General features: G+C 52.3%; 1 protein-coding gene across 1 annotated transcript; it reads right to left on the bottom strand.

Annotated features, from left to right (window-relative positions):
• Positions 1–3123: 3123 nt before the first annotated feature.
• LOC135892645 (serine protease 53-like) lies at positions 3124–11379 on the bottom strand. Its single transcript, XM_065420441.1, has 12 exons — positions 11345–11379; positions 9780–9806; positions 8084–8248; positions 6605–6885; positions 6326–6492; positions 5923–6139; positions 5468–5618; positions 4824–5083; positions 4580–4675; positions 4175–4320; positions 3480–3711; positions 3124–3137 (listed from the first exon to the last, which is right to left on the bottom strand). The coding sequence occupies exons 1-12, from the start codon at positions 11377–11379 to the stop codon at positions 3124–3126; spliced, it is 1791 nt and encodes a 596-aa protein (XP_065276513.1).
• Between the last annotated feature and the right edge of the window lie 15599 nt (positions 11380–26978).

Genomic DNA, 26978 nt, shown 5'->3' with positions numbered 1-26978 from the left:
TTGGGACACAGCAGCAGAGCTGTGGAAATCTTTAAAAATTATGGCAGTCAGGTACTCTCCCGAGAGTGAACCCCCTCCATGTTATTTCAATGAAGGGTGTAAACCACGGCGTGTTTTGACTCGTCAGTTGGTCCCCACTGCACCTGCCCCTATTCCTCCGCAGGGGGACTCTCTCCAGGGCGCAGAGGGGAATCTGCAGGACTCCAGATCGGAATCTCTGCAGAGGGATAAGGGGGAAATGGAAGGGCACACCTCGGGAGGAGTAATTACTAGGCAAAAGATCAAGCAGATGCAGCAGGTTGCATACCCCTCCCCTGAGGATAGCCCAGAGGCTGCCTCCGCCAAACCTTTTGTGAGTGATAAAGGTGTAAGTAGAGAAATGCCTTTACAGGTGCACGACCAACCTTTTGTGGACAATAATGGCCAGTTACAACATACTAATATTGTGGAATATAAAGGATGGCTAGAATGGGACTTGAAAGAGTGGGGACGGTTGTCAGGGTCCTTTGGGGAAAATCCCCGAAAGATCACAGAACTTTTAGAAAGATTGTTTTCAAGTCATAATCCTACTTATACGGATGTAGATCAGTTGTTAAGTAGAGTTTTGATCGGAGAGGAACGTAGTAGATTGTGGATGGCAGAAAGGACATGGGGGGATAGCGATGCGGTTAATACTACTTGGATGGATAGGCGGGATCAAGCTGCTGGCTGGAATCCCCTAGACTGGAGTCAGCCAAGGCTGACTCAGCTGCGAACAGATCGAGAGCGATTGTTAGAGAGACTCAAAGAAATGGCTCGCCGCTCGCCTAATCAGGCTAAGTTCATGCAGATTCGGCAGGAATCTGATGAGCCACCCAGAAAGTTCTGGTCGAGGCTATTGGAGGGGGCCCGAATGTTCACTCAGATGGATCCTGAGAGAGAAGCAGACCACCCTACTCTTATTTCATTTTTTGTGAATCAGTCAGTGCCCCCTGTAAGGGATTATTTCTTAAAGTTTCGCCCTGGTTGGGGAGGTGAGTCAGTCACTTCAGTGTTGGACGTAGCTGATTTTGCATGGGAGAAAGAAAGGGAAAGTAGTAAAAAGAAAGAGAAAAAGGAAGAATATAAGTTGATGGCTTTAGCTTTTTGCGGCGGTGTTCGAGGCAGAGGCCGTGGCCGTGGCAGGGGATTTCAGGGTGCTCAGGGAAGAGGGTCCTGGCAACCCCAGCCACCAGGAAATTGTTTTCAGTGCGGACAGCCCGGTCACTTTAAACGTGAATGCCCCTGGGGACGCCCAGAGGGTCCGGTCGCATCCGCAGATACTTACACCAGGGACGAATACACCCCTGCACCACCAGCTCAGCCCGTTCCCCAGGCCTGGATCAACTACGGGCAACAGCAGCAGCTGCAGCAAACTCAGCCTCCTCAATGACGGTACCCCGGGGGCGAAGGCAAACAATGTGATGGTCTTATTTCCTTAATGTCTTTAGCCGGCTTCTTCCTCACTTTCTCCCCTCCCAGCAAAGAGCCTCGTCTAACCCTTTCAGTCCAAGGACTGCCTGTCTCCTTCCTCATTGATACTGGAGCTACTTTCTCTCTTTTAAATCATGCCCCCTCTCCCTGGCTATCCTCTGAGGTTAAAACTGCAACTGGGGTGGAGGACAACCCACAGTCTCTGGGACTCACTTTGCCTCTAAATGTTATTTATGCTGATAAATGTTTTTCTCACCGTTTTCTTTTCCCCCCAGCTTGTCCGATCCCTTTGATGGGCCGGGATTTACTCTGTAAGCTTGAGGCTACTTTAACCTGCACTCCTGAAGGGGTAGGATTATTGATGACAGTGTTAGGAGATTCGGCCCCAACTCAGGGTAATTGGGAAACCCCCCCCTCTCTCTCCCCTGACCTCACTGACTTGCCTTTAACCCTCTGGGGAATTTCTGACACTGATGTTGGCCTGCTCCTTTCGGCAGAGCCAGTAAGGATTCAAGTGAAGCCCTCCTTAACCCCCCCGTCAGTCCCTCAATACCCCCTGTCGCTGGAAGCCCGGGAGGGCATCCGCCCCATTATCGAGGGATTCATTGCACAAAAGCTAGTCCGCCCTCAGCGCACTCCCTGTAACACCCCTATACTGCCTGTCAAAAAGCCTCCTAAAAAGGATGGAGACCCTATTCGTTGGCGCTTTGTACAGGATCTACGGGTTGTTAATCAGTATGTGGTCCCTCTTCATGCAGTAGTTCCTGATCCAGCTACTATCATCAGCCAAATCCCCTGGGATGCTGAGTGGTTCACTGTTATTGACTTAAAATCAGCTTTTTTCAGCATTCCTGTGCACCCAGACTCTCAGTATCTCTTTGGTTTCACCTGGGAGGGACAAAGTTATGTCTGGCAACGACTTCCTCAAGGCTACAGAGACAGCCCCATGATTTTCAGCCAATGCCTCCGCCACGACTTGGAAGGCTTCACCAGTCCGCAGGGATCCACGTTAGTCCTATACGTAGATGACATCCTATTAGGTAACCGCGAAGAAGCTGCCCTCCGCATCGATGGTAAGGCACTTTTATTATACCTACACACCAGAGGCCACAAGGTAGACCCTAACAAGATTCAGTGGGTCTCACAGAAGGTCCGATATCTGGGCTTCCTGTTAACCCCAGAGGGGACACAAATGGACCCAGTCCGCATAAAGACTATCCAAAACTGCCCTCTGCCAAACACCAAGAAACAACTTCGAGGTTTCTTAGGATTAATTGGCTTCTGTCGCCCCTGGTTGCCGTCCTGCGGGGAGTTAAGCAAACCGCTCCACCGACTCACTGCTAACCTTGCTCCTGACCCTTTGCAGTGGTCCCCGGACACGATCCAAGCCTTTCAGTTACTCAAGGACAGTGTGGCCTCCTCCATGTCTCTCCGCCCCCCCAATTACAGCAAACCCTTTCACCTTTTTGTCCACGAGAGGGGCGGAATTGCTAGTGGCGTCCTTACCCAGCTGAGCGGGCCCCACCATTTCCCGCTTGCTTTTTACTCTCAGCAGATCGACCCTGTTGCTCAGGGAACCCCATCCTGCACCCGGACTCTGGCAGCAGCTGCCCTGCTGATCACAAAGGCAAAGAGCCTGACCCTGGGTCATTTTACCACGGTTTGGACCTCTCATGCCTTGTCAGCTGCAGGAGAGAGAGGCATAGTCAAGGAGTATCTCTGAGTCACCCACATTGTTCCCTGCAGTACAGCGCCCCCTAGTGTTGCAGTGGGGCATTGGGGTCAGCACTGACTGTGAGGGGAGACCACCCACTCTTGAGTTCCTACCCCAATCCCTACAGCACAGTGCCTCCTAGTGTGACTATGGGGCATTGGGGCCACCCTTGACTGCCATGAGTGAGCAAGTTGCCCCCTGTACAGCACACTGTTTTTCCTGTCTGGTCTCCCATCCAACTATTGACCTAGCCCCACCCTGCTTAGCATGGGCACCTAAAGGAATTGAGGTTGCTGTCTGGATCGCCCCTTACTTGGTGTAGGCTTCATTGGGCATCTGTCCTCTTCTATGACTGCTGGAACTGGCATGGGCTGCTTGGCAAAGTAACCATCCCGCGTGATGTCCATGATCCATTTCTCGTATGCTCTAACTTCTGTGTACACCCCAGGCTGGCTCTTCCTCCCGCAGCCATTGCCAAAGCTGGAGAGGCCAGTCAGGAGCCAGGTGCCCTTCTCATTGCAAATCAGAGGCCCCCCATCATCGCCCTGGAGAGTCAAGAGCAAAGGGACAACTGCATGAACTCCAGAGGGGGTGGGTTCTCAGGGCCTGTTGAACAGCGGATATTCTGGGTCTTCCCCAGGGAGTGGCTGCATGAGGAGACATCCCAGAAATTCAGTGGAACAGTCCTCCTCCATGAATGACCATGAGCTACCCCAGTGCACAGTGGGTCAGAGGTTGCACAGACCATCTCTGCACCATGGAGAGCTGTGGTGTGCTCCGTCCATGCCCAACCCAAGGCAGGATGGATTAGCCACAGACAATAGGAGAACCAGGACATGCTGGATCCATGCCCTACCCAACACCGGATGGCTCAGCCCTGGGCAAAAATAGGACACATCAGTACCATGGACAGCTCCAGAGGAACGCGGGTGTGCAGGAAACCTGCCTGACCCAAAAGCACGTAGCCCAGCAATGGCCAATAGAAAATTTCAGTATCATGGACAGTACCATAAGCCCCATGTACTGCTGGGCACATGCCCCGCTGAATGCTGGATGGTTCAGCCCCAGAGGATAGGACACTTCAGCACCATGGACAGCTCCAGAGGCGCCAGCGTCTAGATTCAAGTGCTCAGCACCCTGAACGTCCAGAGCATCTGATAAGCAAACGGGGCAGGGGTGAGCTGGGGGGACGGAAAGCCTGCCCGAACCAGGCCTTTGTGTGGAAAATGGGGGAATGTCTCCATTGATGGAGCCATGGAGATCAGTCCTTCAGAGCCAGCTGTTGTGGCTGCCCAGATGTTCTGTAGACCCTGGGGCCATGCTGTGCCTAGGATGGCTCACCCACCTCACAGCTGGTGTTTTTCTCCTGTTGAGCAGCACAAAGCATGTCTGGGAGGATGGACACTGGCTCACCCGCTGAGCTGGACTGGTTGTAGGTGCAGTTACAGGCGACAGGTCCCATGAGATCCACCTCCACGCCCTGGAGCGGCTGCGGTGTGGATGCCCGAGCTGTGAAAACACAGAGACATTGTGTTGGAAGTTACCAAGCCCTACCCCTTATCCCACCCTCTGTCCCTTGAGCCATCCAGTTACTGCCTGGGGGCCGGATCGGGGTCAGCCCCCCTGTAGAGGGGAAAGGCCCCCATGTCCCACATACCATTCTCCCGTCCCCTGACCCAGCAGGTGCCGCCGAGCTGGAATTGGTGTGTGTCGTAGGGGAGGCAGACAGCCCAGATGTTCTCCCCAAACACCACTGGCTTGGTGAGCATCAGCAGCGCGATGTCAAAGCCGTCAGTCACATTCACGTAGGCTGCGTGGAGGATGAGCTTCTGTAGGCCCCTCTCTTCTTGCCAGTGTGGCTCTGCCCCCTCCCGCTGCTCACCCAGGAGCACCTTCCAGTCTGTGGGTTCCTGCCGCCTGCAACACAGCCCCCACAGTGGGTTACTAATATGTCAGAGCTGGGAGTCAGGACTTCAGGGTTCGATCCATGGCTCTGGTAGGGGAGTGGGGTCTAGTGGTTAGAGCAGAAGGGGATGGGGGTCAGGACTTCTGGGTTCTATCCCTGGCTCTGGGAGGAGAGTGGGGTCTAGTGCTTAGAGCAGAGGAGGATCGGGGGGGGGGTCAGGACTCCTGGGTTCTATCTCTGGGAGGGGAGTGGGGTCCAGAGGGGAGCTGGGTAGGGCACACATTACAGACAGTCATTCATCTCTGATAGAGACATGGATACCCTGGGGTGTGTGACACCTCTCCCTCCCTCCCCAACCCCTGCTGGGTCACCCCCACCTCATGCCCCTCACTCACCCGATGAAGCAGTGAGCAGCCGCCAGCACCCAGCTCTCAGAGATCAGTGTTCCCCCGCAGACGTGTTGCCCCCCAGATTGTAGGCTCACGTACCAGGGCCAAGGCCCCTTGGCAGTGACGCTCAGCTCATGTCCCTTCAGCTTCCCACAACCTGGAGAGATTAGGAGTCAGTAGCCCATTACCTGCCCCTCACAGCCAGCCAGTTCCCCACTCTGGGGCTGGATCAGAACCAGCGCCCCCTAGAGGGGAAAGGCCCCATGTCTCATTCCCCACTCCCTAGATGAACCAGTCTTCTGCCCTGGGGCCAGATCGGAGCCAGTGCCCCCTAGAGGGGAAAGGCCTCATGTCCCATTCCCCACCTCCCTGAGCCAGCCAGTCCCCTGCCCTGTGGCCAGATCAGAGCCAGCGCCCCCTAGAGGGGAAAGGCCCCATGTCCCATTCCCCACTGGCCGTACCTCTGCATTTTCCATGGTCGCTGCTGAAGGGGGGCGGCACAGTCTGGACAGAGAAGGAGGCTCCCCCCGTGTGGTTCTGGATCCAGCCGGTGTAGGCCGTGACCTCGGTCAGCAGGATGGGGCTGTGGGGCTGGGCACAGCCCACTGAGAAGCTCATGATCCCGGCCTGGAACCACGTCCCATTCTCGGAGCAGGCCACCGGCCCCCCGGAATCACCCTGGGGAGGGATGGGCAGGGAGATTCAGATTGGGGAGCAAGGTGTGATCCCTTTGCCCCTTCTACCCCCCTCCAAACAAGGGGCAGCCCCTCTGCTCTCCTCCCACAACCCATCTGCTTCCCCTTCCTTCTCTCCAACCCCCTAGCACAGCCCCCCCCCCAACTTGCAACCCCCTTTCACTCTCACCTGGCAGGGCCCCTGGCCCCCACTCTGAGACCCGGCACAGATCAGCCCTGGCCCGGCAGGGTTGGAGAGCTCCTTCTGGCGCAGGTTATTGTGGATGCAGTTGCAGGTCTCTGCACTGAGCAGGTCCAGCCCCACCTTCTTGAGAGGCTTCGGGGGTGGGAGGGTCACTGCGGGGAGGGAAAGAAGAAGTGTCAGTGCCCTGTTGGGGACGAGCGTACCCCGGGTGGACAGGGGGCTAGATGTCTCCATCTTTGCCGGGAGCTCTCCCCTCTCACTCACTGTCCTCCTTCACCCTGCCCCAGCCAGTGGCCCAGCACTGGGACCCGAAGGCGAATCGGTGGTTGGGGTAGGGCAGGCAGATGGGGCCTACGTCACGGCTGAAGGAGACAGGCTCAGCCAGTCGCAGCAGGGCGATGTCCAAGCCCTTGGTGTAGTCTTTGTACTGCTCATGGGTGATGATCTGGGACACGTTCCGCACTACACCCTGTAACGGGCCACCACTCAGCTGCAGACGCCCTAGCACCACCTTCCAGGAGGATGGGTCCTTGGTTGTGTCTTTCCTGCAGGGAGATAAGAGACAGGGTGTCATTACCGGGCTGGGGAAATGCTGGGTTCTAGACCCTGCTTTTATAGGCTTATTGCTCTGTTGGGGGTACTGAGTTCTAGGCTTGTCCCAGATTGTACACATATATCTAGCTTGCTTCCTGACTCTTGGGGATGCACTTGGTTCTAGGTTAATGGATGTTGATGGTTCTAGATTCCCTGTTCTGGGACTATTGAGTATGACGCACTCTGCTCCAGATTCGTGTCTCTTGGCGGTGTTCATCTTTTTAGATGCATGGCTCTAGCCTCGCTCTGGATGACAGTTGTAGATTCATGGCTCTAGGTTCATTCTAGATGGTGCCTGCAAAACTAAATTCATGGCTTTTGCTGGTGCTCACTGTTCTACCTTCATGGTTCTAGACCAGTTCTAGACAGTACATAAAATTATATAATTGTGGGTCTAGACTAATTCTAGATGTTGTATACAGCATGAGGTTCTTTGCTCTGGTTTGTACATATTGTTTTAGTTTCCTGCCTCTATGTTTGTTCTAGATGCTGCATGCAGCTCTAGATTCACTGCTTTTGATGGTACACACCTTTCTAGATTTATGTCTCCTTTCTTTACAGATTGTGCATACATATCTAGAGCCACAACTGTAGTTGGTGCACACAGTTTACATGCCCAGCTCTAGGCTCGTTCTAGATGCCGTGCATGGTTCTAGGCTAATTGCTCTGTACTCTAAATCCTGAACACCCTTCTAGATGTTGCAGATGCTCTAGATTTCATCTCAGGATGTTGTACTTCTAGACTAACTTCTAGAGTCTCTGGTGTAGGTGGTTTGAGAAAAGGTCACGTCTAGAATCATAAATGTAGGCTTTCTATTCTGGGTGTCACACATGGTTCTAGCTTTCTTTCCCTAGGCTATCCAATAGTCCTGGATGTACAGCTCCAATCTCTCTAATCTAGGTGTAAAATACAGTTCTAGATGCACAGGTCTCGACTCCATTCTGGAGACCATGCTGGGTGCTAGAACAGCTCTCTGCCTCTGGATGATGTGTGCACTGTTCTAGACTGAGAAATCTGGTGTCCATGGCTATAGATGAGCAGCCCTGTTACTCTCAGCACTAGATGACACACGTAGTTCTAGCTGCCCCATTCTAGAGGCCATGCAGACTTCTGTCCCCAAGGTTCTAGCTCTGAGGTTCTAGACTTACCCGATGAAGCAGTGAGCAGCTGAAAGAATCCATTTGTCACCGATCAGGGACCCTCCACACATGTGCTCCCCGCGGAGCTGCAGGCTGGCTTGCCAGGGCCACTCCCCTCTCAGGGCATTGTCCCCACCGACGATCCGGCTAAAGTCTCTCTGCCACAGACTGGTCCTGTAGAGAGCGGGGAAATTAGTGATCACATAATAATCCTACCCCATATATGAAAAAAACAGAGAGGGAGCTGGTTATTCCAGGAGGGGAGTGGGGTCTAGGGGGTTAGAGCAGGGGGGGCTGGGAGCCAGGACTCCTGGGATCTATCCCTGGTTGTGGGAAGTGAGTGGGGTCTAGTGGGTTAGAGCAGGGAGGGTAGGGGGCATGGACTCCCGGGTTCTATCCCTGGCTCCAGGAGGAGAGTGGGGTCTAGTGGGTTAAAGCATGGGGAGGCTGTGTGTGTGTGGTTGTGTGTCACTGCTGTTGTGGGTGTGCGTGATTTTGTCAGCCTCATTCTGCATACTCTTGTGTGTGTCTCACTGTCCTTACATCCCTGGTGGCATGTGTGAATTCCATGCAGCTGGATTGCACTGGACAAAGTCTCTGCAGCATCCGTTGCATGATTTACCAAACCTCCCTTGCCCCTCAGCCTGGAACTCTCGAGCCTTCATGCAAATGTTGCAATGGCTTTACTTGTGTATCCTATTAATATAGACTCATGGAAATGTGGGGCTGGAAGGGACCAGGAGAGGGCATCAAGTCCAGGCCCCTGCACTGAGGCAGGACCAAGTAAACCTAGACCAGCCCTGATAGATGTTTGTCCAGCCTGTTCTAAGAAACCTCCAGTGATGGGGATTCCACAACCTCCCTCGGAAGCCCATTCCAGAGCTTCACTCCCCTGAGAGTTAGAAAGTTTTCTTCTAATTTCTAACCTAAATCTTCCTTGCTGCAGATTAAGCCCATTGCTTCTTGCCCTACCATCGGTGGACGTGGTGAACAATTGATCACCAGCCTCTGTACAAGAATCCTTAACCTATTTGAAGACTGTTATCAGGTCCCCCCTTAGTCTTCTTTTCTCAAGGCTAAACACGCCCTGTTTTTTGAACCTTTCCTCATAGCTCAGGTGGTCTAAACTTTTCCCAGGTTTTTTGCTCTCCTCTGGACTCTCTCCAATTTGTCCACATCTTTCCTAAAGTGCGGTACTTAGAACTGGACACAGTCCTCCAGCTGAGGCCTCACCAGTGCTGAGCAGAGGGGAACAATGACCTCCCGGGTCTTCCATACAACACTCCTGCTCATACACCCCAGACTGATATTTGCCTTTCTTGCCACTGCGTCACACTGTCGACTCCTATTCTCTCTGTGATGTGCTATAAGCCCCGGAGCCTTCCCAGGAGTACTACACCTAGCCAGTTATTCCCCATTTTGTAGCTGTGCGTTTGACTTTTCCTTCCTACGTGCTGCACTTTGCACTTGTCCTTGTTGACCTTCCTCTTGTGGATGTCAGACCAGTGCTCTGGGCATTGACTCGTTTGCAGAAGCCTATTGTGAAGTGCATAACTCCTCCTTTCCAGAGCCGCCGTTCCTACTCCCCACCCACCACAGCTCCGGGGCAGATGGAACCAGCCACTCAGGAGCCTGGAGGAGGGCAGCCAACATCAGGCGCCTCCTGTCCCACAAGTTCAGATCAGAGGGATGTTGGGCTTCCTACCTTCTGCCGCTGCTCCTTGCTGGAGGCCTGTAAGGGAGAGAAAACAAGGGTGAGGAGCCTGTGTCAGTAGCCTCTGGGGGATGATTTCATCTGGAGGGAGGTGCTGGCTCAGCAAGCCCCAGTATCTGACTCCAGGTCAGGCCAGGCCCAATATGTCCAGTGGACTTAGAAGGGAGAACTTACATTTCTGAGGCATCATCTTCTGTGGATTAGAGCTCACGGGTTAGAACATGAGGGGTTGGGAGCTAGGACTCCTGGGTTCCATCCCTGGCTCTGGGAGGACCATGGGGTCTAGTGGGTTAGAGCATGAGGGGCTGGGAGTCAGGACTCCTGGGTTCTATTGCTGGCTCTGGGGAGGGAGTGGGTCTGGTGGTTAGAGCAGGAGAAGGGAGTCAGCAGGACACCTGGGTTCTATTTGCAGTTCTCAGAGGATAAAAAGGCAATAGACTAAAAAACAAAAGGGTCTAAAGCCCAAGGACACTTAAGGGGATGGGGGAATATAAAATGGTTAAAAACCCAACAAAATCACCTGGGTGAAAGAAAAGGAAACTGTTTTTAAAAAGTAACAAGCAAATATTGGTATTGTGCTTACAAACACATAGGGCTGTGCGCTAGGGGGCGCTCTCCCCGGGCAGTCAGTGCTGGCGCCAATGCCCCAGTGCACCACTAGGGGGCGCTGTGCTGCAGGGAGCAGCTCCGTAGGGGATGCTGTCCCCTGGCAGTCAGTGCTGGCACCGATGGCCTAGTGTGGCACCAGGGGGCACTGTGCTGCACACAGCGGGAGGGTGGGGGGCTCAGTAGGGGGCGCTCTCCCCTCGCTGCTGCCCCCCAGTGTGGCACCAGGGGGCGCTGTGCTGCACGCAGCGGGAGGGTGGGGGGCTCAGTAGGGGGCGCTCTCCCCTCGCTGCTGCAGGGAAGGGGGGCTCAATAGCAGTGGTGGGGTGTTAATGTGAACAGTGACTGCACCTTGCCTGGCTCGGTCCCCTCTGGACTCCCCCTAGGAAGCTCTCACCTCCTGGGTGGAGGTGCCTCATGTGGGTGCAGTCCAGGGGGCACGGTGCTCATCTACCAGTGCTGGGATTTCCATGGGCCCATCTAGCTCTGTATCCTGCCCGCTCCAGCAGTGATGTATCAGAGGAAGTTGCCATCTCCCCACTCTGTTGCTGAATGTCTCTTGCGCCATGGTGTTTGACAGAGAGGAAGCTCTGCCTTCCTGTTCCCGCTCACAGGCAATTCCTTTCTGCCCTGGAGCATGGGAGTGGCACCACTCCACCAGCAAATCCCCTACAGGCAGCAGCTTCCCCTCAGCCTGATGGATCCCCGTGGGCTATGAACTGCACGGGGGTGACGGACTGTCATGCACACCCCCTAGCCCCCTAGTTTGTGCTCCCCGCAGCCTGGGCTGCACGCCCAGTTGGCTGTCAGCTTGAGTCTCACTCTAGTGCAATCCTCTGATGCATCAGCAAAGCAATTATAATAGGGCACTATCATGAAGACTGGGGCCAATTATTCCAAGTGCTCCAGTATCCACAAACAGACGCCGACTGGCTTGAAAATGGCTGTACCTCATGAGGCTGCACGGTGGGGTATATGAGGTCATCTCGAAATATCGCCCCCTAAAAAAATCACATGACAGCGACAACTTCCAGCTTTTACTGCTTTGTTTGTGCACGCCTTGCGATGAAACGGTGGCTCTCATCGACCTCAAAACTGATCTCCCCCGCTAAGGTTGGATCTCAGCTCCTGCCCCCTTTGGGGAAGCGAGAGTGACAAAAGTTATCCTGGCTAAATGTTAGCTCTCCAGTGTGTCTGGAGGCCAAGCAAGGAGCCGGGGGAGAAAAAATCTTTGGATTTGGTGACTAGCTGTGATGGTAAACCTCATCAGCACCCATGTGCTTGGAGTCTGAGTCCTGCCTTCTGCACAGGCTATTTTTGGTAATGTTTCCTGGAGACCAAAGTTCCTGGTTTCGGAGTTGATATTTCAAAATTCTGAGAAACGTCAAGCATGAGGAAGCAGGTTGCTTAACGCCAGGACAGGAACTCCTAACAGACAGTCCTAGGCTAGGTCTACACTGGGGGTGGGGTGGGGTCGACTTAAGATACGTAACTTCAGCTACGCGAATAGCGTAGCTGATGTCGGCGTATCTTAGGTCGATTTACCTGGCCGTGAGGACGGCGGCGAGTGGACCGCTGCCGCTCCCCCGTCGACTCCGCTTCCGCCTCTCGCCGCGGTGGAGTTCCGGAGTCGACGGCAGAACGATCGGGGATCGATTTTATCGCGTCTACACTAGACACAATAAATCGATCCCCGATAGATCAATCACTACCCGCCGATCCGGCGGGTAGTGTAGACATTCCCCTAGTCTAAGGACTGGCATACAGTTGCTATTGACCAGGATCCTGTCCTCAATCAAAGCAGCAACTTCAGTTGATCATGGAAAAGTAAACCCCAAAACCAGATTCCAGCTGTCTGCAAGAACTCATCCAATCTGCACAAACCCAAGGACCATCCTGATCGATTTCACCCTTCCTCGGGCTGTAGTTCCTTGGAAAACGGTGTTCCAAAGGACTTATCAGACCCTGGAAACATTTTCGGCACGGTCGGCCCCCTTGCTTGTGCTGTCATTGCAGAGAATTGCACGTGCTCTTTTGGGATCCAACTTAGTCCAAGGGCGAGGTGCCTGAGTCATGCTTCTCAGAATCTTGCCTCCCTCCTCGATTTAATTAATATGCCTTTCCAGCGAAATGCTTGCGACATAGAGACTCGGGGCCTGCACGTGGATGTGAGAACACCTCAAAAGAGCAGCTCTCAAAGCAGAAACTTTGGCAAAACTCCCCCAAACAAGTCTCTGCAGAATGATGTTAGATAAGGATGCTGATAACTTTGGGGAGGGTGCAGAGAAGAGCCGTGAGAATGATTAAAGGATGTGAAAACCTGCCTCATAGTGAGATGCCCGAGGAGCTCAATCTATTTAGCTTAACAAAGAGACAGTTAAGAGCTGACTTGGTCACTGTCTATAATGACCTACATGGGGAGCGAATATTTGATAATGGGCCCTTCAGTCAAGCAGAGAAAGGTTTAACAGGATCCAATGGCTGGAAGCTGAAGCCAGACAAATTCAGATTGGAAATAAGGTGCAAATTTTTAACAGCGAGGGGAATTTAATCAATGGAACAATTTACCAAGGGTGGATTCTGCGTCCCCGGCTATTTGTAAATCAAGATTGGATGTTTTTCTGAGAGTTCTGCTGTAGTTCAAGCACTGAAGTCTGACCACTAGGCTACATCTACACTACTGCCGGGATCGACTCTCTGATATCGATCCACCGGCGGTCAATTTAGCGGGTCTAGTGAAGACCCACCAAATCGACAGCAGATCGCTCTGCAGTCAACCTCTGTACTCCACCCCCAACGAGAAGAGTAAGGTAAGTCGATGGGGGAGTTTATCCCGTCGACCCCCAGCGGTGTAGACCCCGCAGTAACTCGACCGAAGGTACGTCCACTCCAGCCGTAGCTGGAGTTGTGTAGTGTGGGTCGACTTACCGCAGTAATGTAGACATCAGAGTCTAGGTTCTAGTGATGTGGAATCTATGAATGCAAGTAATATACACCAGTGGTTCTCAAGATGTAGTCCGCAGATCACTGAGGGGCTGGCGGATTATGTCTAAGGGGTCCACAAAGACTTAAACTGACTTAACAGAATTCAACTCTATGTACACAGACAATAGATTTCCCAAGGGGACTGCAGCTCCCTTTGACATTTTTTAGGGGTCTGCAAATGAATAAAGGTTGAGAACCACCCATGTACCTAACACACGTTCTCAGAAAGCTTCCAAGAGCAGGACTGAAACTCTTAGTGCATAGGTGATACTCAGATACGCTAGCCACAGCACGTTGTCTCCAGCCACCTGGCTGTGTGCATTCTGGTGGCCAGCAAAGCCCCAGTGTGGCTGCACACACAACTTTCTCTGGCTTATCAAAAGTTCGCGGGGCTTTTCCTGTCTACCTGGCCAGTGCATCTGAGTTGAGAGCGCTGTCCAGAGCAGTCACAATGGAGCACTCTGGGATAGTCCCGGAGGCCAATACCATTGAATTGCGTTCACACTACCCCAAATTTGACTCAGCAGGGTCGATTTCAGCGCTAATCCCCTCGTCGGGGAGGAGTACAGAAATCGAGTTTAAGAGCCCTTTAAGTCAACAAAAATGGCTTCGTCGTGTGGACGGGCGCAGGGTTAAATCGATCTAAAGCTGCTAAATTTGACCTAAACACGTAGTGTAGACCAGGGCTTGGAGATCCAACCTTTACCCTGATTAGCCTTGTCGGTGCTGGGCACCAGCTGAGATCGATGCTGAGCAGAGGAGGTCAGTTTGGAGGTGGATCAGAGCCATTGTTTAAGGCCCGGGTTCTGCTGGTAAAGTTACAAGAAGCTGTAACTAGTAAGCTTAACAAAGAGAAGGTTTCAGGGGTGACTTGATACCATGTACCTACACGGGGAACAAATATTTGATAACGGGCTCTTCAATCTAGCAGAGAAAAGTCTAACACGATCCACCGGCTGGAAGCTGAAGCTAGGTAAATTCAGACGGGAAATAAGGTGTACATTTTTAACGGGGAGAGTAATTAACCATCGGAACAATTTGCCCAAGGTCGTGGTGGATTCTCCATTGCTGCATTTTTTGAATCAAGATTGACTTTCTCCAAGAGATCTGCTCTAGGAATTATTCGGGGGCAGGTCTCTGGTCTGTGTTCTCCAGGGAGTTCAGACTAGATGATCACAATGGTTTGGGAATCTGCGAATCCATCTGCCATTAACGGGAGCTGGAGTCGCATTAGGCCACTGGCGAGGGTGCTAGAACTGGGGTTGGGGAGGGCTGGGTTTTCGTAACGGAGGGAGCTCAGGGGCGTGGGAAAAGGGACCAGGGAGGAGATCGCGTGAGAGGCAGCTGGCTGGGAGTTGGAAGCCTGGAGCCAGAACCAGAGCCAGGGGAGCTGGAGGGAGATTTGTGGGGGCTGTGGAGAGGATCTGCAGGAAGGGGAAGGCTCCTGCCACAGCCCCGGTGGAGCGGGGCTGGCAGGGAGGCTGTGCTGTGTGATAAGAGCCAAGAAGACCTGTGGAGGCATGAGGCTGAGTGCCGGCAAGGAGCCCCGAGGAAGGAGGGCGGGGGTGGGAAGGCAAAGACTCCAGGAGCTGGGGCATCTCACAGCAGCAGGCCAGGCCTGAAAGTGGGCTCAGGGCCGAGCTGAGACCGAGGAGACCCCGAGGCAGCGGGAGATGCGGTGAGCCCCTGGCAGGGTTCGGAGATGGACCAGGAGCCGAGTGGGAGCCGGAGTAAAGGCACTGGGATTTCTTGGAGTGATCTATATTGAAGAGCCGGGGGCCTGAGGAACTCCCAGGAAGAGGGGCAGAGAAGGCTGGAATGTGGAGTGCTGTTTGATGTGGATTTGGGAGGGGAGTACCCCAGAATTAAAATGGGAGCTGGCTGTGATTTGGGAGCCAGGACTCCTGGGTTCTCTTCCCAGCTCTGGGAGGAGAGTGGGGTCTGTTGGGTTAGTGCAGGGGGTCTGGAAGCCAGGACTGCTGGGATCTCTCCCTGGCTCTGGGAGGAGAGTGGGGTGTGGTAGGGGGTGGGAGGCTGGAAGTCATAATACTCCAGCCACTCCAGTTTTGCCCATACACCAGGGAATCTGGTGCCAGGTGCATTGGAAGCTGTCTTGCCACCCTGCCCTGAGCTGAGCACTAATTTGGAGCAAGCCGTTGACGGAACTTTATACACTTACTCAGAAATGGCAAACAAACAGGGGAGCTTCCTGTTCAGGGAAATGAGAATTTCCCCTACAATCCAGCTCCGCTCCAACCCCAAATGTAAACAAAAGCCCTCAGCAAATACCCAGCACTGTCCAATGCTGGCCCAGCCTGGCCTTTCCTCTTTCCCCAGGAGTGGGGCTCACCTCATCCCTAGGGACAGCTGATATCTCCTCCCTGCTGCTACTCAATGTTCCCTCTTATTGCTGGGTGAGGATGGCAGAGGCTGGATTCACCCTGCACAGGAGGTGTTAGCAGGACTGGGAGTCTGGATCAAGACACTTTACACTCCTGGGTTCTATCCCCAGCTCTGGGAGGAGAGTGGGGGCTGGTGGGTTAGAGCAGGAGGGGCTGGGAGCCAGGACTCCTGGGTTCTCTCCCCGGCTTTGGGAGGGGAGTGGGGAGCAGTAGTTGGAGCATGGGGTGGGGGGGCTGGGATTCAGGACTCCTGGTTTCTATCTCTGGGTCTGGGAAGGTAGTGGGGTCTAGTGGGATAGAGCAGGAGGGGCTGGGAGCCAGGACTCCTGGGTTCTATCCCCAGCTTTGGGTTTGCAGGTCCTGTCACCATCCCCATCCACACAGTAGCTCGGTGCCTAAATCAGTATAGCCCCAACAGATCGGCAAACCGCACCAACCCCCTCCTGCAGACAGATTTCCCTCCCGTCCCGTGACTCACAGATCCCAATCAGCAGCAGTTGCCGAAGGCTGAGAGATTCCATCCTCCGTGGGCCCATCTCCTTCACTTCTCCTGCGCCTGCCTCCTAGGCACAGTTTAAATACACCTCGCACCTGCCACCCCAAGTCGTCACGCCTGGGTGCACCTTGCCAGAATTACACAATGAGACGTGCGTGTGCGAATGGGTTACTCACTGCCGCTGCATCAGGGCTTTCTCCGCCCCGCGGGCTTGTGACTGCTCCTTGCTGAGCTGCACAGGAGTCACAAACACAGGGGGCTTCTGCCCCTTCCTTGCGGCTTTTCTAATGGATCTAGAAATTGTGTCCATTTTTGGTCATTAGAAATTCCGATCTTGGCTACCCTAGAAGACTCTATGGGTGACTGGGGATCTGGGAGGATTTTGAGATGAGGACAGTCAGGAATTGAGGCTGGATTAACCCAGAAGGGGAAGGAGTTCTTATTCAGAAGTTTAACAGCCTTCTGTCTGTTTTGGGGCATCTCTATTTAACTCAAATGTCCAGTAAACACAGGGGATAAAATCTCTCTGGGTTAAAGACTTAGATTTTATTGCAACACCTTGACGCTTTTTAAAGCACACAATTAACTCCAATTCACAATGCAAACTCAGGATCAATTCTTTCTGAGTTTAATATTCAGCTTTTATTTAGACTGGGTGATTTTTTCCCCTCCACACACATTTGTCTCAAAGGTCTATGAAACACTTGGGAGGAAAATCTCTCTAGATTAATTTTAACTGCTATTTGTTGAATTTGTTGAAATCTCTCTGGGTTAAAGATTCACATTTCATTCAGACTAACTGAATCTTTTTTTTTTTAATTTTACTCAAGCACCGCTCTTTGTGAAAGATTCTACTTTATTAATCATGTTCATGATTAATCATTAAATTATTATATTGATTACTATTATTATCTAGTTGTAGGGTAGAGTTTAGGAACCTGCCAAAATTGGGGTCCCCTGCATTGTGCCAGGTGCTGCATAGACCAAGATAGGGGACCCCATTTTGCCAGGCACTGCATCACCTGAGATTGGGAACCCCATTCTGCTGGGTGCTGCCCAGACCTTACTGAAGATTGGGATTTTCCCAGGGGCTGTACAGACGCAGAGTTGTACATAATCTCTGCCCCAAGAAGCTCATAGTCTAAGCATGGATTTGTTGTTTGCTTCGTGTGTCTCCAATCTCCATTTCACTCAAACACTTACTACACAGCGGGGAGAAGGGATGTTCTTGTGAAAGGTTCCACATGCCTCGATCTCTCTGGGGTCTTGCTGTTTGGGGTTTATACAGTACCTAGCACAATGGGGTGTTAGTCTGTGTTTGGGGTGCCCAGGCACTACCGTAATAAAGCTGACAAATCAAAAAGGGTCCCCCAAACCAGTGAAGACCACAGGCCCGTGTTTAAGGTTAAAGAAGCAGAGTTGAATGGCTATAGAGAGATATTCAGGCTTTCATTCTGCATCGTGTATGAGCCCTAAAGATTGGCAGAGGCCCCATGTGCATTGTTAATCAATGAGTAGGGATTGAAGAAGGCAGTTCAAGGCAAAACTTGTTCACGGGACGTATATTTCTTTCTTTTCACCTGGGTCTGCGTGCGTGTACGTGTGCAGCTGGGGGGCATGGAAAGCCGTCAATCCAGCCGAAGCAGCCAATCATTTACCGGCTGAGACGCTGTAACCAGCCAGCTCAGCGTGAGTGAGGGCCAGCGGGTGAGGGGAGAGCGACGCATTTCCGACTCGCGCCTCGGTTTCCCTGTGAAGTGCACCCACCCATGATGTAGGGAGGGGGCACAGCAAGGCCAGATCATGCAGGATTTCTGAGTAACTGCTCAGCGATTGCACGTGGAGAGCTGAGGGGCAAATTCCACAACTGCAGATGCCAAGAACAGAACCATTCGTTGGGGTCGCTGAGATCAGAACCCAGCCCTGATTCCACTGACGTCAGTGGGGTCACTCCGGATTTACCCCGGCGTCACCGAGATCAGCGCACACACAATGGGGGCCTTGAGCTCTGCAGGAGCCAGTCCCCAGCCCTCATAGCTCACCGTCTAAATAGATAAGACAGACCCAGAGTGGGGAGAGGAAACTGAGGCACAGAGTCATTCAGTAACTTGCCACGGTCACACAGGGACCTGGGAGGTGAACCCAGGAGTCCTGGAATCCCTCCCCAAGCCTTGAACACAATAGCGCTCCCTTGCTGTCCAACACCCAGCCTGGCTGATGTGTCTCTGAGGCCGGCGTGGAATAATTGGATTCCGCAGCTTCTCAGACTTCCTTTCACCAATTAATTCTCTTGCCCTCACAGCCGTTAGGATATAGATATTCAGGCCTCTCAGTAAAGGCCTGGACTTTAAGAATTTTGGTATATGTTTATCATTTAGCTATACTTTAAGAGGTATAAAGCAAAGAATCAAAATCACGGTCTGCCTGTGCCAGGGCCTTCTCTCCCTGTGACAGTCTGAGGCCCTGTTCTTAAGCTCAGGCCTTTGGCTAAGCAGCAGAGGCAGCCATAAACTGGGATGCGAACGGTCACATCCTCACCTCCCAAACTAGTCACATTGAAATAAGGTGCTATTGGGCTGTTAGAAACACGATCCTGTCCTGATAGTGCCCATCACCACCAGATAAAGATGGTTAAAGAAAACTTAGTTTGGTAACATCCTGTCAGGCAAGAAATCACTTATCAATGGTTGTGGTTGTGAAACCCTCATTTCTGTCTGTTTTATCTTTATGGCCCCCCTTTTCTATTGTTAATCTGTCTGGTTCTCTGATTGCTTCTGTCTGCTGTAGAATTCATTTTGCTAGGGGTAAGTTAATTAGGGTAGCGGGATATAATTGGTTAGAGAATTATGTTACAATATGTTAGGATTGGTTAGATAGATTTCCGTAAGATGGTTGATTAAGGTATAGCTGAGAATAATATTACTATATAAATTAGGGGCAAACAGGAAGTAAGTTGGGATTCGAAAATAAGGAAAAAGGAACTTGGATTTAAGCTTGCTGGAAGTTCACCCCAATAAACATCGAACTGTCTGCACCTTCGGACTTCGGGTATTGTTGCTCTCTGTTCATGAGAGAAGGACCAGGGAAGTCGGAGGGGAAAGGAATAAACCCTCTAACAACAGCTGCAAAGAAAACCATCCAACTGGTGTGACGTGCACCTGAGTCAACAGAGAGCCGAACACAATGTCTCCGAGAGAAGAGAGCTGACCATGTTTAGCTCAATGAGATTGTTAACACTTGAACCTAATGATGTCACTTGGCACATCAATGTAAATTAAACTGCTGATAGTTTTGGTGGATGAGGACGGTGAAAGAGGTTGGGGGTGGAACCTGTGTGGGTGGGGAAAATTAGGAGTTGCTGTAGGAACCAGATAAAGAGTTATGTCTATGGTTAATCTGTTTTAATTTTGAAGCCTAAAGATGTTATATTAAATGTGAGTTTTTACTTGGTCATTGCTGATGGTTTCAACAGAAGGGTGGGGGCCGGGTTGGGAGTGGACCTCATGTGGGGTGGGGGGAAGTGGGAGCTGTTGTGGGGAAGAATGGAGTATTCAAGTCTATAGTTTCACTCTGGGTTGACTCTGGAGTCTAACAATGACACTTAACCCTAGCAGTTATCACTGTGTCTCTCACAGAGGTGGTGGAAGTCACGGATTCTGTGACTCCTCCGTGACTTCTGCAGGGGCCAGTGTGGCTGACCCCAGGGCTGTCCAAGCAGCTGGCTCCGGGGCCAGCTACTCGGGTGGCCCCCGGGACAGCCACACCAGCCACTGCTCCGACGGCCCCAGGGCAACGGTCCCCAGACAGCCACTTAGAGCAGCTGCAGCCCTGGGCAGTGGTCCCCGGGAGGCCGGCCATAGCAGCCATGGTCCCCAGCTGGCCGGCCGTAGCAGCTGTGGTCTGCGGCCCCCAGCAGCTGGTGCTGCTGGCCCTGGGTGCCCCCCCCCGGCACTGGCACCCCCACACCCTACCAGTGCCCCTCCCCGCCAAGATTTAATCACAGGTCTTTTTCGTATAAGTCATGGACAGTTCATGGGTTGTGAAACTTTGTTTCTTGCCCGTGACCTGTCCATGACTTTTACGAAAAATACCCATGACTAAATCGTAGCCTTAATTATCACTGTTCTTTGGCCTGTCATGTCGGTGGGGGTGTGAACGGAGCTGCTGGGGGAGAGGCAGTAGGAGGCTTCCCCCCTACAGTTTAACCGGGGTTAACTCTGCAGCCCAATGAGGATGCTTGAAATCGATACTGTTATTAATTATTTGTATTAGCGTAGTGCGGAGATTGCGGCCCCATCGGGCCGGGCCTGAACAGACCCCAGAGATCAGGGCACTAGCTCACCTGCTCTGCCCCCCCGTATAGCCCAGGGCAGAGAATTCCCCCGGCTCCCCCAAGTCTGGGACCAGGAGCGGGCGTTTGGCTGCTCCACCAAGACAGCCACACTGGAGGGGGCCATCCAGAGCGGGGACCCCACCCTGCCTGGAGGGGGGGAGGGTTCCCCAGACTGACAGTGGCCAGAGGAGGGAAGGGAGGTGAAGGGAGGACAGGGAGGGGCAGGACAAAGAAGCCAACCAAGCCTGCTCCTAGCATTGGACTCCCTTCCCCCTCCCCCGGGTTACCCTCTTTGGGGGGTGAGCTGTACTGCAGGGGGCTCAGTAGGGGGCGCTCTCCGTTTCCCGTCAGTGCTGATCCCAATGCCCCAGTGCGGCGCTAGGGGGCGCTGTGCTGCAGCGAGCAGGCAGGTGACTCAGTAGGGGGTGCTCGTCTCTGGACGTCAGTGCGGGTCCCAGGGCAGAGCTGGGGGCGCTGTGCTCATAGACTCATAGACGTTAAGGCCAGAAGGAACCAGCATGATCATCTAGTCTGACCTCCTGCACATTGCGGGGCACAGAACCTCCCCCACCCACTCCTGTAACAGACCCCGAACCTCTGGCTGAGTCACTGGAGTCCTCAAATCATGATTCAAAGACTTCGAGTTACAGAGAACCCACCATTTAAACTAGTTAAAACTAGTTAAAGAAAACTTAGTTTGCTAGCATCCTGTCAGGCAAGAAATCACATCTCAATAATTGTGGCTGTGAAATCCTCATTCTGTCTGTTTTATCTTTATGGCCCCCACTTTTCTATTGTTAATCTGTCTGATTCTCTAATTGTTTCTGTCTGCTGTATAATTTGTTTTGCTAGGGGTAAGTTAATTAGGGTAGTGGGATATAATTGGTTAGAGAATTATGTTACAATATGTTCGGATTGGTTAGTTACATTTCAATAAAATGATTGGTTAAGGTATAGCTGAGAATATAACTATATAAACTGGGATCAAACAGGAAGTGGGGGAAAGGGAAATTGGAATCATGTTTGCTAAGGTGGGGGGAATGGGAACAGGGAACAGGGACATGGGGTAAACGCTCTGTGGCATCAGAGCCGGGAAGGGGACATGGGGTAAACGCTCTGTTGCGTAGGAGCCGAGAAGTGGACCCGGGTTAAACGCTCTGCGGCGTTGAAGCTGGGAAGGGGAACAGAACACTGGGGAACAGTCTCTATCGGCGTATAGATATAAGCCCAATTGTGTGAAGGGCTTCGGAATATGCTTGCTTGGAAACTAACCCCAATAAACATCTCATAGACATAGTAATAGACAAGACTTGTTTGCTTACATTACAAGTCCTGAGCAAACAGCTACCCTTCTATCTCTAACAATGCAGGCTTGCATTTCAAAGCTCTGTTCATTTACATATCTTCCTAACAAGTCTTTAAAGTTCCGCCATGAGTCATGAGTCATGTCTGTCTGTGAGTTAATTAACTCTTTCTGGCCCTGTCTCACCTTTCAATGAGATGATAGAACAGAATAATAGACTATTAGGGTTGGAAGAGACCTCAGGAGGTCATCTAGTCCAATCCCCTGCTCAAAGCAGGACCAACACCAACTAAATCATCCCAGCCAGGGCTTTGTCAAGCCAGGCCTTAAAAACCTCTAAGGATGGAGATTCCACCACCTCCCTAGGGAACCCATTCCAGTGCTTCACCACCCTCCTAGTGAAATAGTGTTTCTTAATATCCAGCCTAGACCTCTCTCACTGCAACTTGAGACCATTGCTCCTTATTCTGTCATCTGCCACCACTGAGAACAGCCAAGCTCCATCCTCTTTGGAACCCCCCCCCCTTCAGGTAGTTGAAGGCTGCTATCAAATCCCCCCTCATTCTTCTCTTCTGCAAACTAAATAACCCCAGTTCCCTCAGCCTCTCCTGCTAAGTCATGTGCTCCAGCCCCCTAATCATTTTTGTTGCCCTTCGCTGGACTCTCTCCAATTTGTCCACATCCCTTCTGTAGTGGGGGGACCAAAACTGGACTCAATATTCCAGGTGTGGCCTCACCAGTGCCGAATAGAGGGGAATAATCACTTCCCTCGATCTGCTGGCAATGCTCCTACTAATACAGCCCAATATGCCGTTGCCCTTGGCAACAAGGGCACACTGCTGACTCATATCCAGCTTCTCATCCACGGTAATCCCCAGGTCCTTTTCTGCAGGACTGCTGCTTAGCCAGTCGGTCCCCAGCCTGTAGTGGTGCATGAGATTCTTCCTTCCGAAGTGCAGGACTTTGCACTTGTCCTTGTTGAACCTCATCAGGTTTCTTTTGACCCAATCCTCTAATTTGTCTAGGTCCCTCTGTATCCTATCCCTACCCTCCAGCGTATCTACCACTCCTCCCAGTTTAGTGTCATCTGCAAACTTGCTGAGGGTGCAGTCCACGCCATCCTCCAGATCATTGATAAAGATGTTGAACAAAACTGGCCCCAGGACCGACCCCTGGGGCACTCCGCTTGATACCGGCTGCCAAGTAGATATCAAGCCATTGATCACTACCCGTTGAGCCCGACAATCTAGCCAGCTTTCTATCCACCTTATAGCCCGGCTTCTCTGGTTCATTCTTCTCTGAGGACGTGGCATCTTTTGAGTTTTGTGAATCAATAGATACACTCATAACGTCACAGCAAGATTGAGTGAAAGAGACATAAAATGTAGCCAGGAGATATTGCCATGTGGCTACGATGGGTTGGACCAATGGTTAGAGCAGAGGGGGCTGGGAGTCAGGACTCCTGCATTCTATTTTGGCCTTTACTTTTGTCTCTCTGTGAGGTCTTGAGGAGACCATGCCACCGGGATAATCACAGTGACGTCTCTCGCTTTCTAAATAGCATGTCTGTAACATTGCTTGAAACCTGAGGATTTAGCGCCAAATCCCCCCCCCCCAATAAATTTTTTTGTCACAGTCCCATGCCTCCACCCCCACCCCCCTGCAATGTAACACCTTAGCAATCCTTACACCACAGGATTTCTCTATTTTTAATCTTTTCCCTCACTACTGAGCTAACTAACATGCAGGGCAGCAGCCGGCAGCCTCAGGAAAACGGGGGGGATGAACAGAGGGACATCCCCGTTGTCTCTCACCCAGGGAAGTGTCTGGAATTGCAAAGAATTCTGTAAGGCGCTGATGAGGCGTCTTTTTGTTTTCCCTTTGCAGGGTGCATAACTCAGACGAATGATGAAGAGAATCCAGTAGGTGGCGCATTCGCCGAGAAGATAGGAGCAGAAAATTCACAGGTTGCTGTAACCTCGGGAAAGAATGAGGTGGAGAATCCAGGAGGTGCCACATTCCTAGAGAAGAATGATCTAGAGAATCCAGAAACAGCTCTACTGCACAAGGAGAATGATCTAGGGAATGCAGATGGTCGCCCATCCTCAGGAGATATTGATTCACAGAACTCAGAAGATGCCACGTCCTCAGAAAAGAATGACCCAGAGAAGCTGGAAGAACCTGAGACACCGTAAGCCGTGTTGTGCTCAGGGAAGGGACCGGTGACACCAAATTCTGCCACATCCCCACTGAAGAATGGACCAGAAAATCCAGGAATGGCTTTATCCACAAAGAATGATCCAGAGAGTCCAGGAGGTGCCAGATCCTCAGAGAAGGATGCAGCTGCAGTGTCCTCAGAGAGAGCAGATTTCGAAGGTACCGGACAGGTCTCTATACTCGCTCTGTAGGGCAATGCTTAAGAAGTGTTTATGGTTGTCCTGCACTGGGCACAGGATCCCAGGCGGGTTCTCCCCAGGGCTGGATAGAGAGGGACAGAGGGAAAGTGGTGCTAGATTTCAGATGTAGGAAGGGTCTAATTCCTGTGTGCTTGGACCCCTTGCAAGAGCAGAAGGTGCTTGTGCATGTAAGGAAACAATTGCTCGTGGACATCCCGGGGGAGGAGAGGAGGTTAACTCAGCCACGAACCCCACCTCACACAGCTTAGTACCTTGAGCTCAATTTCAGCGGCTCCAGGTACAAGCTCGGTTCTTCCTCTATCATTTCAGCTGGAGCTGAGGTAGAACTCCAGGTAGTCTGGAGTTCTCAAAGGGGTTCATGAGATGGAGCAAGAATCTAAGGCCACTTGAAATCCCCCCTAGGCTAGACAAAGTCTATGGTCCAGATCAGTGGTTCTCAAACTGGGGGTCAAGACCCCGCAGTGGGTCATGAGGTTATTATGTGGGGGGTCGCGAGCTGTCAGCCTCCACCCCAAACCCCACTTTGCCTCCAGCATTTATAATGGTGTTAAATATATAAAAAAGTGTTTTTAATTCATAAGGGGGGGTCGTACTCGTAGGCTTGCTATGCGAAAAGGGTCACCAGTACAAAAGTTTGGGACTCACTGGTCTAGATCGATAGGCTCCTATCTTCCATTGATATGAGCGTAAGAGACTTTCACTTGTATTGCTTTGTAGGGTCTGGAAATATCCCCAGGCATGGAGAAGAACAGACAGCTGCAGTAAAAGGGAAAGTTGAAGTAAGGTCTATCCTCAGAGCCCACTGACATCTCAAGGACAACTCAGGAAGCTATTCTATTTATCAATGAGGATGGAAGGGAAAGAATATGCTCTAGTGGGATAGAGCAGGGCAGGAGAGGAGGGGACAGCTAGGAGCCAGGACTCCTGGGTTCTCTCCCCAGCTCTGGAAGAGGAGTGGGGTCTAGTGTGTTAGAGGAGTGGGGACTAAGAATCTGGGATCCTAAGTTCAAGTCCTGTTTCTTGTTGGCAGATGGGGTTTCAGGAGAACAGGTTTGGGAGCCAAGATCGGAGGGATTCTCTGGGAAGGATTTGGGCCTGGTTTGGTTTGGTTCTGCACAGGGTTAGAGGTTGGATCTGTAGTGAATGGAATAGAATCTGTTGCACATGTCCAGGTCTCCCATCACCCTGGTGTCTGGGCTGCAGACACAACCCCCATTCCATGGCTCTGCCTTTGTTCATGCTCTGTCTGTCAGTCCTGCGCCCTCATCCCACCTAACATGCGGCTGTGGGAGACAGACACCGAGGATACAGGGGCACTGGGAAGGACTAGGGCACCTGAGGAGGCTTCTCTTTTGGATCCTTAGATGGAGCAACTCCAGAGTCTGATGTCTCCACCCTGGAGAGCAGAGCCAAGACACCAGGCGCTGCCGCCTTGGTGGAGGGGCGCGGACCTGAGGCTCCAGAGACCTCTCCCAACAAAGTTCATGCAGGCAGAATCCAGAGAACATCCCCATAAACCCTCTCCCAACCCAGGTTCCCCTGCCCCAGTGGGGAAATGGGAGCTGGGTCTCCACGTCCCATTCCATCCTTGGCCACGGGCTGAGTCGGCTAATGAGGAAGTCAGTCAGGGCCCTCCACATTCCCCTGGTTCTTCCATACAGTGTCCCCATCTCCATACACCTGCTGTGCCCGAGCTCCTGCCCATCCCCTGCGTATTGTCCACCTGTGAAGCACGTGGAAGATGCCCTACGCCCTGCCTGCCTGTGAACCCCTGGCTGGCCTCCCCACTACTCCTCCACTTCTTCCCTCTGGGTCTGCTTCGACCGCTAGGCCAGATTCCTGCTCTGATCACGAGGTTGCACCACCTACACCTCGGTGTGGGACACCCAGCCCCAGAAGTGGGGAGTGGGATCTGGGTAAGGGAAGCCTCCCTAAGCGTTAGCTGAGACAGAGGGGTGTGAACAGTTGGGTGAGTTAGCTCCCTTTAGTTCTTAGGCTATGGGCCCCTCCATTGAGATTAATCGAGACGGCGTTTGGAAAAGGCTGGTGTCAGTCCCTGAATTCACACACTGGCCTCAGCTCCCGGCGGTGCGCCTGGCATTACCCATTACCAGCTGCAGGAGTATCACCGCTGGGGTCTGTAGCTATTTCCCCGGTCTGCGAGTGGGATTGTGGGGAGATTCCACCCCAGGGAGGTGAAGGCTGGAGGCCTAAATCTTGGGAACAGAGACTGAGAGGAGGCCAAGGTGCAGCTGGCCCCGAGCTGTGACACCATCCTGGGTGGTGACACCTTCAGTTACATCCTGTCTAAGCTGAGGCTCAGGAAGGTAAGAAACCGGAAGCTCAGGCTGAGGGATCTCCTGCAAATCAGCCCAGACAGCCTGAAGCACTGGACTTCTAATGCCTCGGGAGACTTGCCTTGGCACTTCCTGAGAAAGCTCATGTAAGAAACCCCCAAAATAGGAAAATCTGTTTCCACCCGCCCCTGTTTTTGAAAATGAAAACCAATAAAAGGTGTGACCAAGGGATTCAGGGGATGGCTTGGAGCAGAGGATCCAGGGCTGGGTTATTTATCGACTGACATCAAAGGGGTCAGGGCTGGATTCTGATCTCGGTGACCGGCTGTAAATCAATCACTCTCTCTTTGT

This window comes from Emys orbicularis, chromosome 20, assembly GCF_028017835.1.
Source record: "Emys orbicularis isolate rEmyOrb1 chromosome 20, rEmyOrb1.hap1, whole genome shotgun sequence".
NCBI lineage: Eukaryota > Metazoa > Chordata > Testudines > Emydidae > Emys > Emys orbicularis.
This window is presented reverse-complemented; position numbering and strand designations above follow the sequence as displayed.

What these genes read in the sequence shown, in the direction of transcription:
- LOC135892645 (XM_065420441.1), bottom strand. Translation starts at nt 11,379, where the DNA reads ATGACCTCATATACCCCACCGTGCAGCCTCATGAG. An exon ending in GCTGCTCACTGCTTCATCGG is followed by an intron (nt 5,084 to 5,467) that starts GTGAGTGAGGGG and finishes GCTGTGTTGCAG; the next exon opens with GCGGCAGGAACCCACAGACT. An exon ending in AGCAGTACATGGGGCTTATG is followed by an intron (nt 3,712 to 4,174) that starts GTACTGTCCATG and finishes TTGACTCTCCAG; the next exon opens with GGCGATGATGGGGGGCCTCT.